The following is a 16,077-nucleotide window of genomic DNA, read 5'->3' as shown; positions in this document are numbered from 1 at the left end:
AAGCTGCAGAGCTGGGCAGGGGCAGAAGTCAGGTCCAGGGGAGGCAGAGGCTACAGGTTTTCACAGGAAAGGCAGGACGGGGCAGGATGAAGTCTGGGGCTGGGTAGTCTGCATACTTCCAGCAGGCCCAAGGGCACAGAGCATATCCCGCTGTCTAGTGCCTCATCCTGGGCTGACTTCAGGGAGGAGAAATATTGGCTTGGTGTGGTAGTTAGAAAAAGGAAGTGGCTGGAAATAAGTAGTTGCAACGGTTGATTTGCATATGCAGTGCGAGCTGATTTGCATACGCAGTGCCAGTTATGTTGCATATGCAGTGCGACTTGAGTTGTATATGCAGTGTCGATTTGCATACGCAGTGAGTTGAGTTGCATATGCAGTGTCGATTTGCATACACAGTGAGTTGAGTTGCATATGCAGTGTCGATTTGCATATGCAGTGTCGATTTGCATATGCAGTGAGTTGAGTTGCATATGCACTGGTGTTCCCAGCAAGTTGTTTACCATCTTTAGAAATGATCTAGCCCTGGGAGGGTTGGTCTAGCCCCCACAGCAAGACCCCAGGATGAAAATGTATCCTAACAAAAAAAAAATAGAACACAATTAATACAATTGGTCCTTTAACGTTTTACCTTACACTGAGGAACCCTCAGACATCAGGAGTGGAGATTGTCACACAGGAGAGCATAAGTTGCCCTAAGTGGCACAGAACACGTTCTGGGAGTCAGGAGGAGCAATACAGGTATCTGCACAAGCAGTACTTGCAGTCCTGCCCATAACCCAGTTTTCCATCATGCGTGGTGTCTTAGTCTGTCTGCGTTGCTATGTATCTGACACTGGGTAACTTAGAAAGAGGCTTATTTGGCTCAAGGTTCTGCAGGCTGTATAAGCATGGCACTGGCATCCAACCTGCTTCTGGTGAGGACTATCTGCTGTGTCAAACAGGGCAGAGAAGGTCAGGGGCAGTGAGCCAAACCCAAGGGACAGCGTGGCTTTATCATCACCATGCTCCTGGTAACTAATGCATTCCCCTACGAACCAATCCAGGCTTGAGAGAGCAAGAATGAATGGTATCCAACCATGCAGGAGGGTGCCTCCATGACCCAAACCCCCACCAGGCCCCCTCCCAGCACTGCCACACTGAGAGTCAAAGCTCAACATGAGACTTGGTGAGGACAAGCCAATCCCATCCACATCACAGCATATGGTATTACTCAAGAAAATCACTTCGAAATGTTGGGGGTCCAGTGATAAAATCCTTGAGGAGTTAGAAAGCTGAGGAAGGGATGAGTTTGACAATGGTCAGGGTGGCAGGTCTGTAGTTCTGCTGCAGGAAGGTACGAAGTGAACAGTTAGAATGTGTAAAGAAGAGGCTCTGTGTGAAGCCAAGTCAACGGAGTAAGGAGATGAGACAGAAAGCTACAGGGGAGGAGAAGGCACTGGGCAGACAGCAGCCTCCCCAGAGGCTGATAGGAGGCAGGTGCCTCCTGGTGAAACAAAAAAATTTGTCATCAATTATCAAGACTTCACAGACACTACTAACTCCTAACAGATTTTCTTACAGGCAAGAGGTGCAGGGCTGTAGGTTCTGACTGAGATTACACCAGGATCGCGGGTTAGCGGACAGCAAGCTCAGCTCATCACAGAATCTCAAATATCGAATTTGCACCTTAGGAACACCAGTCCATGGACATCGCTGCTGAGGAGGTTCTGGAGAAGTGTGTAAAGTCACCTCCACTGAAGGGAGGGGAGTCATCTTAACGAGGTCTAGGCTGGGGTGATGTCTCCACCTACCAGTGGGCCTATCAGGCAGGGTGGTGTCTGAGCTACCGCCTGCTCAGGATGCTGTCACTCGGAGTCCGAGCACCAGGATGATGCAGATGTGGCATCACCTGTGACCCGCACGTTCTGGACTCAGACACTGGGAGTCAGTTCCAGCGGACACCTGCAGGACTTATTTCCGCCAACTGGGATGGCATCTGAGACCAGTCCAGGAGCCGCTACAACCCCACAGGGTGGTTCACACTAATCTGATGACCTTTAGTGTCACTGCCAACAAGTAAAGGTGGCAAGAGATGAGCTAAATAGTCACACTCAATCCCACAAGAGAAACATTGCATGACCCACTCCTCTCCACAACAAACACGTAACATGAAGGTGCACGGGTCTGTCCATCCAGGATTTCAAACACGTAATAACATGAAGGTGCACAAGTCTGTCCATCCAAGATTTCAAACACGTAACATGAAGGTGCACGGGTCTGTCCACCCAGGATTTCAAACATGCAACATGAAGGTGCACGAGTCTGTCCATCCAGGATTTCAAACACATAATAACATGAAGATGCACGGGTCTGTCCATCCAGGATTTCAAACACGTACTGTGAAGGTGCACGGGTCTGTCCATCCAGGATTTCAAACACGCAACATGAAGGTGCACGGGTCTGTCCATCCAGGATTTCAAACACACAATAACATGAAGATGCACGGGTCTGTCCATCCAGGATTTCAAACACGTAACGTGAAGGTGCACGGGTCTGTCCATCCAGGATTTCAAACACGTAACGTGGAGGTGCACGGGTCTGTACATCCAAGATTTCAAACACGTAATAACATGAAGGTGCACGGGTCTGTCCATCCAGGATTTCAAACACGTAACGTGAAGGTGCACGGGTCTGTCCATCCAGGATTTCAAACACGTAACGTGAAGGTGCACGGGTCTGTCCATCCAGGATTTCAAACACGTAACATGAAGGTACACGGGTCTGTCCATCCAGGATTTCAAACACGTAACATGAAAGTGCACGGGTCTGTCCATCCAGGATTTCAAACACATAACGCGAAGGTACACGGGTCTGTCCATCCAGGATTTCACACACATAACATGAAGGTGCACAGGTTTGTCCATCCAGGACTTATTGTTCACCTCGCTGTAGATTACCTTTATACCGTGGGGGTTCAACACCACAGAAACAGTCGCCAAGCAGCTGCTGCCCCGATGGCCACAAAAAACCTAACCCAAGATTGCTGCAGCCAGAGGACACACATTCGTGTCACAGACATGGGGGCCTTGCTCTGCTGCTGGGTGTGTTTAAGGGCCTCATCCAGGAAGCGCCAGTGACAGTGCCAAGCGCCGTGGAACATCAGGACCAGCCACGTCCCTGGTCTGTTTTAATGGTACACAAAGGGGCAGCACACACAAGCGGCTCCTGCCCCAGAACTGCTGGATTCAGCAGCTGCCAGGACTGCTCTGTGTGCTATGAAGAGGATCTGGAGGTCAACAGGGACACTCAGGGCTCTCACCCATCCGGCACTGTCTGAGGTACAGGAATTCCCTCCTCCCCACGTGGGCTGGTGTGGCTCTCCCTCCACGGCCATGAAACGGGGGCATCTCACAGCACTGACCTCGCCCCTCTCCACTCTGCCCCTCCTGGCCCCCTTTTGTTTTATCTGAAGGGATCAGGTATGGGAGAGGAACAAGGGCATTTTCATAAAATGCAGACCTGTGTTATGCCCCCACCTTGGCCAGTGTGGGATCCTACAGGTGGGTCATGCCTAAGAGCAAGACTAACCAACCACAGCCTACACTGCTCACAGAGGATCACATCTGAGTCCTCAAGACTAACCAACCACAGCCTACGCTGCTCACACAGGATCACATCTGGATCCTTAAGACTAACCAACCACAGCCTACGCTGCTCACACAGAATCACGTCTGAGTCCTCAAGACTAACCAACCACAGCCTACGCTGCTCACACAGGATCACATCTGGATCCTTAAGACTAACCAACCACAGCCTGCGCTGCTCACACAGCATCACATCTGAGTCCTCAAGACTAACCAACCAGAGCCTATGCTGCTCACACAGGATCACATCTGATCCTCCAGGCCCACTCTTAGCCAGGCTGCGACTCGGACAGTATAGCAATCAGACTGGAGGATTTCTACAGGGAACAGTCCTCACTCCAAGAATGATCAGTGCAGCATCATACAGGTTCAAAACATGTCTACAGAACCCCCAGAAAGACGTGTCTCTGTTAGCCCACAAGGTTTCAGGACACGGGGAAGTGATTCCTATCTTCTGTACATTCATAACACTTCAAGTGTCAATCCCTCGTTTACTAAAGATTGAGGAACGATATCATGTAAAGAATGACTTCCCAACAATTCTCACCCTCCTAAGGTTTTTCTCCACTGTGAGATCACGAGGGATCATCAAAGTACTGAGCAGAACAGCAACAACGCTGCTACGTATCACATGTCAATAAGGTTCTCTCCACTGGATACCTTCCATATTTAGCAAAACCCGAGAGCACATTGAGGGCTTTCTCTGCGTCTGCTGCCGTAGGGCTCCAGGCTGAGTTCCTGCCTGCCGGGTTGTGACACGATGCTGATGGCCACACTCAAGTGATGGGCATCTGGAGAGCGAGAGGTCTTTCATGTTTTCCACGTGAATGAGTGCAGCTGACAGCTTCCCCGCATTCCTTACATTAGTAAGGCTTCTCAGCAGTGTGAATTTGAGCATGATGGTTAAGGCATGAGGAATTTTTAAAAGATTTTCCACAGTCCTTACATACAAAAAGCTGCTCTTCAGTGTAAGTTTTTAAATGTTCTTTTAGTAGATAAAACCTACTGTAGGCTTTCCCGCATTCCTTGCATTTATAGGGTTTCTGCCCAGTGTGGATTCTTCCATGTTTACGCAGGTGAGAGGAGGCACGGAAGGCTTTTCCACACTCGTTACATACATAAGGTTTCTCTCCTGTGTGAGTCCGTCTGTGTTCGATAAGGTGTGAGGAGGAAGCAAAGGCTTTCCCACACTCCTTACATATGTAGGGTTTCTCTCCAGTGTGGGTTCTTATGTGCACAACAAGGTGTGAGGACGTGGTAAAGGCCTTTCCGCATACTCTACATTCATAAGGCTTCTCTCCAGTGTGAGTTCGTATGTGCTCAGTTAGGCTCGAAGAAACAGTGAACGTTTTCCCACAGTCCTTACATTCATAAGGTTTTATTCCAGTGTGAATCTGAATGTGCTTATTCAGGCATGAGGAATTTCTGAAGGATTTCCCGCATATCATACATATAAAAGGCTTCTCCTCTGTGTGAGTTTTCACATGTTCATTTAGTAGATAAACCCTATTGTAGGCTTTCCCACAGTCCTTACATTCATAGGGCTTCTCCCCGGTGTGTGTCCGCGTGTGTTTAGTGAGGCCTGAGCGCCCCGTGAAGGCTTTGCCACATTGCTTACATTCGTAGGGTTTCTCTCCAGTATGGATTCTCGCATGTTCAGTCAGGCTTGAAGAAACAGTGAAGGATTTCCCACAATCTTTACATTCATAGGGTTTCTCTCCAGTGTGAGTCCTTACGTGCTCGGTAAGGCCTGAGGACGTACAGAAGGCTTTCCCACAGTCCTTACACGTGTATGGCTTCTCGCCCGTGTGTGTTCGTACGTGTCTAGTAAGGCCACAGCGCACGGTGAAGGCCTTCCCACAGTAGCTACATGTATAGGGTTTTATTCCAGTGTGAATTCGAACATGATTATTAAGGCAGGAGGAATTTCTAAAATATTTTCCGCAAACCACACATGCAAAGGGCTTCTCCCTCATGCGAGTTTTCACATGTTCGTTCAGTAGATAAAACCCACTGCAGGCTTTCCCACAGTCCTTCCATTCAGAGAGCTTCTTTCCAGGGCGTGTTTGGACGTGTTTAGAAAGACCTGAGCATCCAGTGAAGGTTTTTCCATATTCGTTACATTCACAGGGCTTCTCTGCAGCATCAATTCTTACAAGTGCAGTTAGGCCGGAAGCAACAGGGGAGGCTTTTCCACATTCCTCCAATTCACAGGGCTTCTCCCCAGTGTGGACTCGCATGTGACTAGTAAGGTAGGCAGTGTCTCTAAAGGCCTTCCCACATTCCCTGCATACGTGGGGGTTCCTGACAGCAAGCATTTCAACAGGCGTGGCACAGCCTGTGGAGTGAGTGAGAGCCTTCCCACACTGCTTCCATTTCCATGTTCCTTCTCCACTGTGAGTTCCCACACGTGCCTGAAGGTATGACTGATTAAGGACTGCTTCCCCACAGTCACTGCAGTCAAGAGGTTTGTCCCGAGTGCATCTTTGCCGGTAAACAACATTTGGAGTAGGGCTAAAGGCTTTTCCACACTGATCCAACACAGAAAACTGCTCTCCAATTTTGAACAAAGTTTTCTGGCATGGAATAAAAAAGTCTTTCTCATAATGATTAGACACACAACTGTCTCCTGTATTTTGAGTTCTCACGTGTGTGCCGAGGCCTGAGTGTTCACTGAAAGCTTCTCCACACTGTGTGCGGTCACAGAGCTGCCCTCCATTGTGGCTTCTTGCCTGCTGGTGGAGAATGAGTGGCGGTCAGGGGATTGCTGAGGCTTATTCATAGATCTCACCCAGCTGAAGACAGAGTATGACGATGACAATTACGATTTCTGCCATTTTCATAACATGCATGCAGCTCCTGCCCTGTAGATGTCTTTCAAGTCAAATGAGGAGCGCACCTGCAAGAATCCTGTGACATCAGGATGGGCGCGGTGGCTCATGCCTGTAATCCCAGCACTTTGGGAGGCTGAGGCGGGTGGATCACCTGAGGTCAGGAGTTCAAGACCAGCCTGACCAACGTGGAGAAACCCTGTCTCTATTAAAAATACAAAATTAACCGGGTGTGGTGGCACATGCCTGTAATTCCAGCTACTCAGGAGGCTTAGGCAGGAGAATGGCTTGAACCAGGGAGGCAGAAGTTGCAGTGAGCTGAGATCGCGCCACTGCACTCCAGCCTGGGCAACAAGAGCAAAACTCCATCTCAAAAAAGAAAGAATCGGCCGGGAGCAGTGGCTCACGTCTGTAATCCCAGTACTTTGGGAGGTTAAGGTGGGAGGATCACGAGGTCAAGAGATCGAGACCATCCTGGCCAAAATGGTCAAACCCCATCTCTACTAAAAATACAAAAATTAGCTGGGCGTGGTGGCACACGCCTCTAGTTCTGGTCCAGCTACTCGGGAGGCTGAGTCAGAAGAATCGCTTGAACTGGGGAGGTGGAGCTTGCAGTGAGCCGAGATCATGCCATTGCACTCCAGCCTGGCGACAGAGTGAGACTTCATCTCAAAAAAAAAAAAGGAATCCTGTGCCATCTGCTCTAACTTTGAAAAGTCTGCGCTCACGAAACAGCTCTGCAATCTCAATGCCTTGTCACGTGTGCTGACGTGTGTCTGAAGCACCAAGTTTCAAGACAGGATGAGGCCCTCCCAAATTCCACACATTCAGAGTGTTCTCTACAGACAGTCCCCACCTGAGTGAATCCTGCTTCTCTACATTCTCTCAATTTTGCTCATTTTCTATAGTGGAATTCCCAATGTTTTATGAGTGTGATAAATAAAAAAAATCTCTCTTGTTAATTTTACCGTTTGTGTCTCCTTTGATGTTCTGCACCAAGATCTATCCTGCCGAAGTGCTGGCCCTTTGGTTTTAAGTCGCCATTCTGAAAAGAAAAAAAAAAGACCTAAAAACGATCAAACTCATTGTTATTTGTTTTCATATAAGACATGGCAAAAAAAATAAAGCAAAGATAGATTGGAGAAGTTTGGCTATGTGTAAAATTTGGAATCACAAGAACTGGGAGTCATAATTTAGAAGATTTAAAAGTAAATTTGGTCCACAAAAAACAAATGTGATGGTGAACAGAAAGCAGGAAAGATCTGGACGAAGAGCATACATTAAAAACACAAACTCGTCTGGGCGTGGTGGCTCACGCCTGTAATCCCAACACTTTTCGAGGCCAAGGTGGGTGGATCACGAGGTCAGGAGTTCGAGACCAGCCTGACCAACATGGTGAAACCTTGTCACTACCAAAAATACAAAAATCAGGCTGGGCGCAGTGGCTCAAGCCTGTAATCCCAGCACTTTGGGAGGCCGAGACAGGCGGATCATGAGGTCAGGAGATTGAGACCATCCTGGCTAACACGGTGAAAGCCCGTCTCTACTAAAAAATACAAAAAACTAGCCGGGCCACGTGGCGGGCGCCTGTAGTCCCAGCTACTCGGGAGGCTGAGGCAGGAGAATGGCATGAACCTGGGAGGCGGAGCTTGCAGTGAGCTGAGATCTGGCCACTGCACTCCAGCCTGGACTCTGTCTCAAAAAAAAAAAAAACAACAACAAAATACAAAACAAACAAGCAAAAAAATTAGCCGGGTGTGGTGGCACACGCCTGTAATCCCAGCTACTCGGGAGGTGAGGCAGAAGAATCGCGTGAACCCAGGAGGCAGAGTTTGCAGTGAGCCGAAATTGTGCCACTACACTCCAGCCTGGGCAACAGAACAAGACTCCATCTCAAACAAAACAAAACAAAACAAAAAAACCACAATCTCAAAGAACAAAAGAGCAGGGTTTTGTTTCTTCTTCTTTTTTGTTTTTTTTTTTGCGAGACAGAGTCTTGCTCTCTCTTCCCAGAACTTTTGAGTCCAATGGCCTCATGTTGTGTGCCAGAATGCATCTTAAAACGTACACTCACGATCCTCCCACAGCCACCAAACTCGACACTCAGGATCCTCCCGCAGCTGCTAAACTTGACATCGACCAGGGGTGCTCTTCACACTCACTCACCTTGGAGAACTCCTCTCTGCTCTGCCCTCAACTCCTCTTCCTCTTCCAGCCAACAGATCACACTGGGTTTGAACAGGTCATGTCCTGTACACAGGGAAAGAGACATCAATGGAAGAGGCTCAGGCAGGGGATGACAAACCTACCCATGAAACAGGAACTACATTTCCTTGTTTTTTTGTTTTCGTTTTTTTTTTGTTTTGTTTTGAAATGGAGTCTCGCTCTGTCCCCCAGGCTGGAGTGCAGTGGCACAATCTCAGCTCACAGAAAGCTCCGCCTCCTGGGTTCAAGCGATTCTCCTGCCTCAGCCTCCCGAATAGCTGGGACTACAGGCGTCCGCCACCACACCCGGCTAATTTTTTGTATTTTTAGTAGAGAAGATGGGGATTCACCATGTTAGTCAGGATGGTCTCAATCTCCTGACCTCACGATCCTTCCGCCCCGGCCTGCCAGAGTGCTGGGATCACAGCCCTGAGCCACCACGCCCAGCCTCCCAGAGTGCTGGGATTACAGGCATGAGCCACTGCACCTGGCCTCCCAGAGTGCTGGGATCACAGCCCTGAGCCACTGCGCCCGGCCTCCCAGAGTGCTAGGATCACAGCACTGAGCCACCATGTCTGGCTTCCCAAAGTGCTGGGATTACAGGCGTTTGAGTCACCGTGTCCAGCCTCCCAAAGTACTGGGATTACAGGCGTGAGCCACCACACCTGGCCCCCAAAGTGCTGGGATTACAGGCATGAGCCATTGCACCTGGCCAGGAACTACATTATTTTATTTTATGTTTTTGAGATGGAGTCTCGCTCTGTCACCCAGGCTGGAGTGCAGTGGCGTGCCAGGAACTACATTTCTAAAGAATGCAGTGAAATTGTTTCGAAGGAGCTCAAAGTGCAAGTACTCCATCTTTCTGTGCCCCAAAGAAACTGGTTTATCTCTGATCCCTGAAGCCCACATTCAGGCTTAAATATACATGTAAAAACCACTAAGACTTCTATTCAAACAGGAAATAACAGAAGTGCAAAAAGAGATCTTCATTCGCTTGGGAAACTACTACCCAGTGGTTCTCAGTGTTAGAGTGAGTCGGCTTCACAGGGAGGGCTTGTTAAAGCAGAGATGACAGGACCCCCACAGCAGACATTCTGATCCAACGTGTCACAGGTGCGGCCTGAGAATGCACGTTTCTAGATGAGTGATGGTGATGCTACTGACCCCAGGACCACATTCTGGAAACGATCACGCTAGCATCAAGCCCATTATATCTGTTACTTCCCACGGTACTCGGCTTTGCCGTCAACAATCCTGGAACACAGTAAGGACATATCATGTATCAGCTCCACAGAAGTTGCAAAGAACGGTGGCAGCCTCACCTACTGAGGCCAGGTTCTCGTAGTTTTCCAGCATCACATCTCTGTAGAGGTCTCTCTGAGATGGGTCCAGTAAAGTCCATTCCTCCTGGGTGAAGTCCACAGCCACGTCATCAAAGGTCACTGAGTCCTAAATCATCACACATGATGGTTGAAGCCACTCAACGTGTCCATCAGTGTTCACTGGAGGAGGAGGAAACGGGGCCCTACACCTACATGGGACTGTGAGGTCTCCTACTGTCTACCCCATGGCCCAGCAGTCCTGGGAACCCTTCTCTGCCCCCACACACACACAGTCGATCTCCTCTAGTCATACGGCCACAACGGCAACTCCAATATGTGAACTTCTCTCACCCACTCACTGGACGCTCCTCTCGCCTTATATCCCTCTCCTGAGCGCATTACAAACACATGATAACTCGTGATGTGGAAATAAGTTCCCAGAGAGGACACTTTCCCCTTCCTTACTATGCGTCAGGGCACGCTGAGGCCGGGCGCAGCGACACACACCTGTAATCCCAGCACTTTGGGAGGCCAAGGCGGGTGGATCACCTGAGGTCAGGAGTTCAAGACCAGCCTGGCCAACGTGGCAAAACTCCGTCTCTACTAAAAATACAAAAATTAGACAGGCGTGGTGACAGGCACTTGTAATCCCAGCTACTTGGGAGGCTGAGGTAGGAGAATTGCTTGAACCTGGGAGGTGGAGATGGCAGTGAGCCGAGATTACGTCAGTGTTCTCCAGCCTGGGCAACAAAACGAGACTCCATCTCAAAAAAAAAAAAAAAAAAAAAAGTAACGCTGAAATACGGGGAGGATTTTCAGTCACACCTGACCAGCCAGGCTCTTCTCCCTGGGGGCTCAACTAGGGATTCGGTCCTTGAGTGAGGCAGTGGAGATAAATCTGCTCAGACAGAAACCTGTCTGTCTGCTGAATACCAGTATGTTATTTTTAGAAAAATACAGTTTTTGCATACCTGATAACAATTTATCAGCCAGCCAGCCACCATCCCTGCTGCCTGTGTCTGTTCTTCATGAAGGCAGATTGAGTCCCTAGAAACATGACCTCCTAAAAAACAAAGAAGGTAAGAAGGCATGAGAACCCAGAGCTGACCCTAATGCCACGCTCACGGACCTGGAAGTCATTCCATCCTAGCGGGAAATTCCCGTCTACTGCTGCACACTCGGGAAAAGACACACACACTTGGGAGGCTGAGACGGGCGGATCATGAGGTCAGGAGATCGAGACCATCCTGGCTAACACGGTGAAACCCCGTCTCTACTAAACATACAAAAAAAAAACTAGCCGGGCGAAGTGGCAGGTGCCTGTAGTCCCAGCTACTCGGGAGGCTGAGGCAGGAGAATGGCGTGAACCCGAGAGGAGGAGCTTGCAGTGAGCTGAGATCCGGCCACTGCACTCCAGCCTGGGTGACACAGCAAGACTCCGTCTCAAAAAAAAAAAAAAAAAAAAAAAAAAAAAAGACACACACACAAACACACACACACACACAGCCATACAATGCCTCAGGAAAACACATACACAAACACACACAGCCATACAATGCCTCAGGAAAACTCACACACACACACACACACACACACACAGCCATACAGTGCCAGGGTAGTCTGTCTCACCTGGCGACACAAAAGGTTTGTGAGCTATGCTGCCCTCCAAGAAATGGTAACAGGCTCCTATTGCAGATACGGAACTGTAAGCCCTGAGAAATGTGACTTTTCATTTGCCCTTGGTGAGAAAACTCATGGGGTTTACGAATCATCCCTCCCCAAAGCACACACACCCGGGCTGACTTACAGGCCAGCGGTCTCTGGCTCACTCCAGCAGCTCCAATAGGAACCTGGAGCGGGACTACTCAGGCCCCGTCCATGGGACTCACACTGTGTATCAGGACCTATACCAGAGGCTGTGAGGAGCCCCACCAGGACTTACCATGGGCTAGGTCAGGGGCTGCCATCCTGGGAGGCTGACGGAAGCATCTGAATGCTCCTTTCCTGAAGCCAAGGCCACTGCAGGGTGGCCTGTGAATCTGTGTGGATGGTGCAGTCTCTATCCCTCCTGACCCAGGGATGGCTGGATCCCTATTTCCTAGCAACCATAACGAAGAAGCATTACTTCCCAGTTATCAAACCTCATGCATTACCTTGTTTCTGCAGATGACACATGTGAAAGCTACTATACCCAGTACACTCTGTCGAGGATTAGTAATATCCACGTCACCTACTGAAGAGCAGTATATGGGTCAGAAGACAGCAGAAGCCTTATTTAATTATCAGAACAGCCATTCACAGATTTCACCCGTGTTTATACCTAAAACAGCCTGGATTCAGATAACGAACTGGTCCCACACCATCCACTCGGGAAGTGGTGAACCACGACAGCTGGTACAGGTTCAACCACCTCGTCAGTCTTTTTGGTTTTTTTTTTTGAGACAGAGTCTCGCTGTCACTCAAGCTGGAGTGCAATGGTGCGATCTCGGCTCACTGCAACCTCCACCTCCCAGGTTCAAGCAGTTCTCCTGCCTTGGCCTCCCAAATAGCTAGGACTACAGGCACGTGCCACCATGACTGGCTAAGTTTTTGTATTTTTAGTAGAGGTGGGGTTTCACCATGTCAGCCAGGATGGTCTTGATCTCCTGACCTCGTGATCCGCCCACCTCAGCCTCCCAAAGTGCTGGGATTACAGGTATTAGCCACCGCACCCCACCCTGGGCTCGTCAGTTTGTACTCCTGAGTCTGTGGTCACTCCCCAGCAGGACAAAGGTAGATCTAGAGCTGTACTTTCTTACTCTACTGATGAGGTGACTAAAACAGTAAAGTTTCACATGTCAGAAAAACATGTCCATTCTCCTTGTATAAACTGTACTTACTACTAGGTGTCTGAAACTGGGGGGTAGAGGGGATGTGCAGGGTCTTTGGGCTAAAAGACCCACAAATGTGTTGAGTTCGGTGTCACCTGCACAGGTTCTTTTCCCTGCTTCAAAAAGGGATGTAACATTCAGTTCTCTGCCTTAACATCATCCCCAGAGGACCTGACCCTCAGACTGCACTCATACACCACGCTGACATTAGGCTGGTTGGACACAGTGAACAGGAAATAAACACATTTTAGATACCTTCATATGAAATATACACTATAGAGAGCTTGTGATTCAGGGGCCATAGTTTCTGTCAGTTCAGTAGCCTGGATTACATAAAGACATCCCCTCCAATATGCACCTCCAAGTTACTGCACCTCATAACACCTATAACCAAAAAAGAGGCCCAACACTCTGCAGATCTTTTAATTTTAGGAACAACATATATAACAGCTTTAATGCTCTACACAGTTGCCTATAAGGCTGCCAGTGCCAAGTGTGGATCCTTGCACATTCAGGGTGCAGGACAAGCTTCTGAAGCACTTGGTAGAAATGACCCAGCAGACCCAATGACACGGTGTCCATGGTAAACAGGATGCCGTTGGATGCCTCTGGCAAGCACTGATAAGACTCAGAGCCCTCTGGGATTTTAGAGTAAATCTACACCCTCTCAACAGTCATCTATGCAGCTGACCCTTGACCTTTTGAGAAATAGGCTGGGGCTTGGAATCAGCACAGAGAAGGAACAGCTAACATGGGACATGAGGTGACTAAGGCTGAACTCAGCCATCTGAGACCTCGTGGACCCAAAGGCATAAGGTGCTAGAGAAATGATAGGGGTTGTTCTAGGTGAAAAGACATAAACGATGGGAACGTATAAACCTTGAATGGCGGCCGGGCGCGGTGGCTCAAGCCTGTAATCTCAGCACTTTGAGAGGCCGAGACGGGCGGATCCCGAGGTCAGGAGATTGAGGCCATCCTGGCTAACCCGGTGAAACCCCGTCTCTACTAAAAAATACAAAAAACTAGCTGGGCGAGGTGGCGGACGCCTGTAGCCCCAGCTACCAGTGAGGTTGAGGCAGGAGAATGGCGTAAACCCGGGAGGTGGAGCTTGTAGTGAGCCAAGATCCGGTGGCTGTACTCCAGCCTGGGCGACAGAGCGAGATTCCGTCTCAAAAAAAAAAAAAAAAAAAAAAAAAAAAAAAAAAAACACCTTGAATGGCTCTTAGTCCCCAAAATGCTGACAATTCTAGATGTCACACAAAGTAGACAATGGATGGCCTCATTGTTACTATTATTATTTTATTTCTTGAGACGGAGTTTCGCTCTTGTTGCCCAGGCTGGAGTGCAATGGCACGATCTCGGCTCATCGCAACCTCTGCCACCCCGCTTCAAGCGATTCTCCTGTCTCAGCCTCCGGACTAGCTGGGATTACAGGCATGCACCACCACACCGGGCTAATTTTGTACTTTTAGTAGAGACGGGGTTTCTCCATGTTAGTCAGCCTGGTCTTGAACTCCCGACCACAGATGATCCACCCGCCTCGGCCTCCCAGAGTGCTGGGATTACAAGCCTGAGCCATTGCGCCCAGCCGACCTTATTTTTTTAAATTATTATTATTTTTTTTTTTGAGACGGAGACTCACTCTGTCGCCCAGGCTGGAGTGCAGTGGCCGGATCTCAGCTCACTGCAAGCTCCGCCTCCCGGGTTTACGCCATTCTCCTACCTCGGCCTCCCGAGTAGCTGCGACTACAGGCGCCCCCCACCTCGCCCGGCTAGTTTTTTGTATTTTTAGTAGAGACGGGGTTTCACCGTGTTAGCCAGGATGGTCTCGATCTCCTGACCTCGTGATCTGCCCCCCTCGGCCTCCCAAAGTGCTGGGATTACAGGCGTGAGCCACCGCGCCCGGCCTATTTTTAACTTTCTTAGGTGAAATACTAGTATTGTGGTTTCAGTAGGACAATGTCCTTAAGACGCTTTACCAAGTATTTAAAAGTTAAGTATCACGTGTGCAGTTTATTTTCAACTTAGTTATACTCAAATAATAGTTTATTTATTGGCGGAGAGATAAAACATGGCCTAGTACTAAAAAGGAGGAAAACGACTACAGTGAATATTCCTTGTAGTAGACGTTCATATTTTTAATAGATTCAGATTTTTTTAAAGCAAAACGTGAGAAAATAGTCGAAACACGCTGCTCACCGCGGATTCGATGACTCCAGGCCGGGCGGGATGACGGCCGCATCCGTCCTCCCCGGGGGCCGGGCCTGGAAGTCCCGCTGGTCCCCACAGGGTAACCTTCACCGGGAGCGGCACGCCCCGGGCGCTCAGGGGTCTACCTTACGCTTCGGTCCCAACACAATGGGCCAGAAACACAAAAAACGTCAAAGCCGAAGCCAGATTCTCACAGAAACACGCCCTGATCAAAGTGAAGGAAGCAGAAGGCCCCTCTCTCACCAGCTCCGCGGACTGGAGGCGCGGCTCGGGTCCACAGCGAGCGGCGGCGACTTTCCCTTCTAGAAGCGGTGCCGGGGGCGCGGGGCGGGCGAGCGACCACTCCCGGGCCAGGTCCCCCGCGGACGGCCCCGGGACACGTGCGGAACTCTGCGGCGCCGGGACGGTCTGCCCCAAGAGCGGGCGCAGCCGTCGCACAGGAAGCGGCGGAGCCGGCGCCGGAAGAGGTGTCGGCGCGTCTCTGGCGTCACGTCCGCCTCCAGCGTCCGGGTCGAACCGTTGGCCTACGGCGCGGAGAGGTTGTCGTTTCTTCCGCGAGCGTGTGGGAGGGCCCCGTGGCGCTCTCGCGAACCCGGCTGGAGGCAGAGATAGTCCCGGAGGACCAGGCGGACGTAAGGATCAGGTCTCTGGACGCGACTGCGGGACCGGAACAGACCAGGAGGGCGAGGTTGGGCGGGCACAGCCAGGAAGTGCTCGTCGCGAGCGCGGCCGGGATTCGGCCACAGCGAGAAGCCCTCGGGTGCGGAGAGTCCTCGGTCTCCTCTCGATCTCTGCGGGGAGTCACCAGCCCCGTTCCTTTTTATCTGTCTGAACATCACGCCCAACTCTTAACAGTTGATTCCACTGCATTTTCAATGTAGTATTTTTTTTTTTTCCGTAAATGTTCCTCATATTTTTCCCTTCAAATATGCGTTTCTGTTGTTTTTCTCATGTACCGTGGGGGCCAGGAGCACCTATACTACGTTGCAAAATAGACTGATACCAGGAGTTCTCC

The 16,077-nt window shown here is 49.9% G+C and overlaps 1 protein-coding gene across 9 annotated transcripts; it reads right to left on the bottom strand.

Moving 5' to 3' along the window:
• Positions 1-599: 599 nt before the first annotated feature.
• On the bottom strand, positions 600-15,525 carry ZNF778 (zinc finger protein 778). Of its 9 annotated transcripts, none has more exons than XM_073015660.1 (8): positions 15,051-15,519; positions 11,924-12,079; positions 10,953-11,044; positions 9,982-10,108; positions 9,824-9,913; positions 8,621-8,704; positions 7,423-7,499; positions 600-6,358 (listed from the first exon to the last, which is right to left on the bottom strand). In XM_073015660.1, the coding sequence occupies exons 1-8, from the start codon at positions 15,091-15,093 to the stop codon at positions 4,487-4,489; spliced, it is 2,541 nt and encodes an 846-aa protein (XP_072871761.1). In that variant the 5' UTR covers positions 15,094-15,519; the 3' UTR covers positions 600-4,486. The 9 variants fall into 9 exon arrangements, with proteins under 9 accessions (XP_072871761.1, XP_072871765.1, XP_072871764.1 ...); XM_073015664.1 differs by having other exon boundaries at positions 11,924-12,072; XM_073015663.1 differs by having other exon boundaries at positions 15,306-15,519.
• Positions 15,526-16,077: the final 552 nt, after the last annotated feature.

The sequence above is a fragment of the Chlorocebus sabaeus genome, chromosome 5 (genome assembly GCF_047675955.1).
Source record: "Chlorocebus sabaeus isolate Y175 chromosome 5, mChlSab1.0.hap1, whole genome shotgun sequence".
NCBI classification, from domain to species: domain Eukaryota; kingdom Metazoa; phylum Chordata; class Mammalia; order Primates; family Cercopithecidae; genus Chlorocebus; species Chlorocebus sabaeus.
The sequence above is the reverse complement of the archived record's forward strand: the minus strand, read 5'-3'. Positions and strand labels throughout refer to the sequence as shown.

Bases quoted from the DNA above. Each gene is read 5' to 3' on its own strand.
- ZNF778 (XM_073015660.1), bottom strand. From the start codon at position 15,093: ATGCGGCCGTCATCCCGCCCGGCCTGGAGTCATCGAATCCGCG. The intron at 10,109-10,952 runs GTATGCAAAAAC...GTGATGATTTAG, and splicing joins GGCTGATAAATTGTTATCAG to GACTCAGTGACCTTTGATGA. The intron at 9,914-9,981 runs GTGAGGCTGCCA...ACTGTGTTCCAG, and splicing joins CGAGAACCTGGCCTCAGTAG to GATTGTTGACGGCAAAGCCG.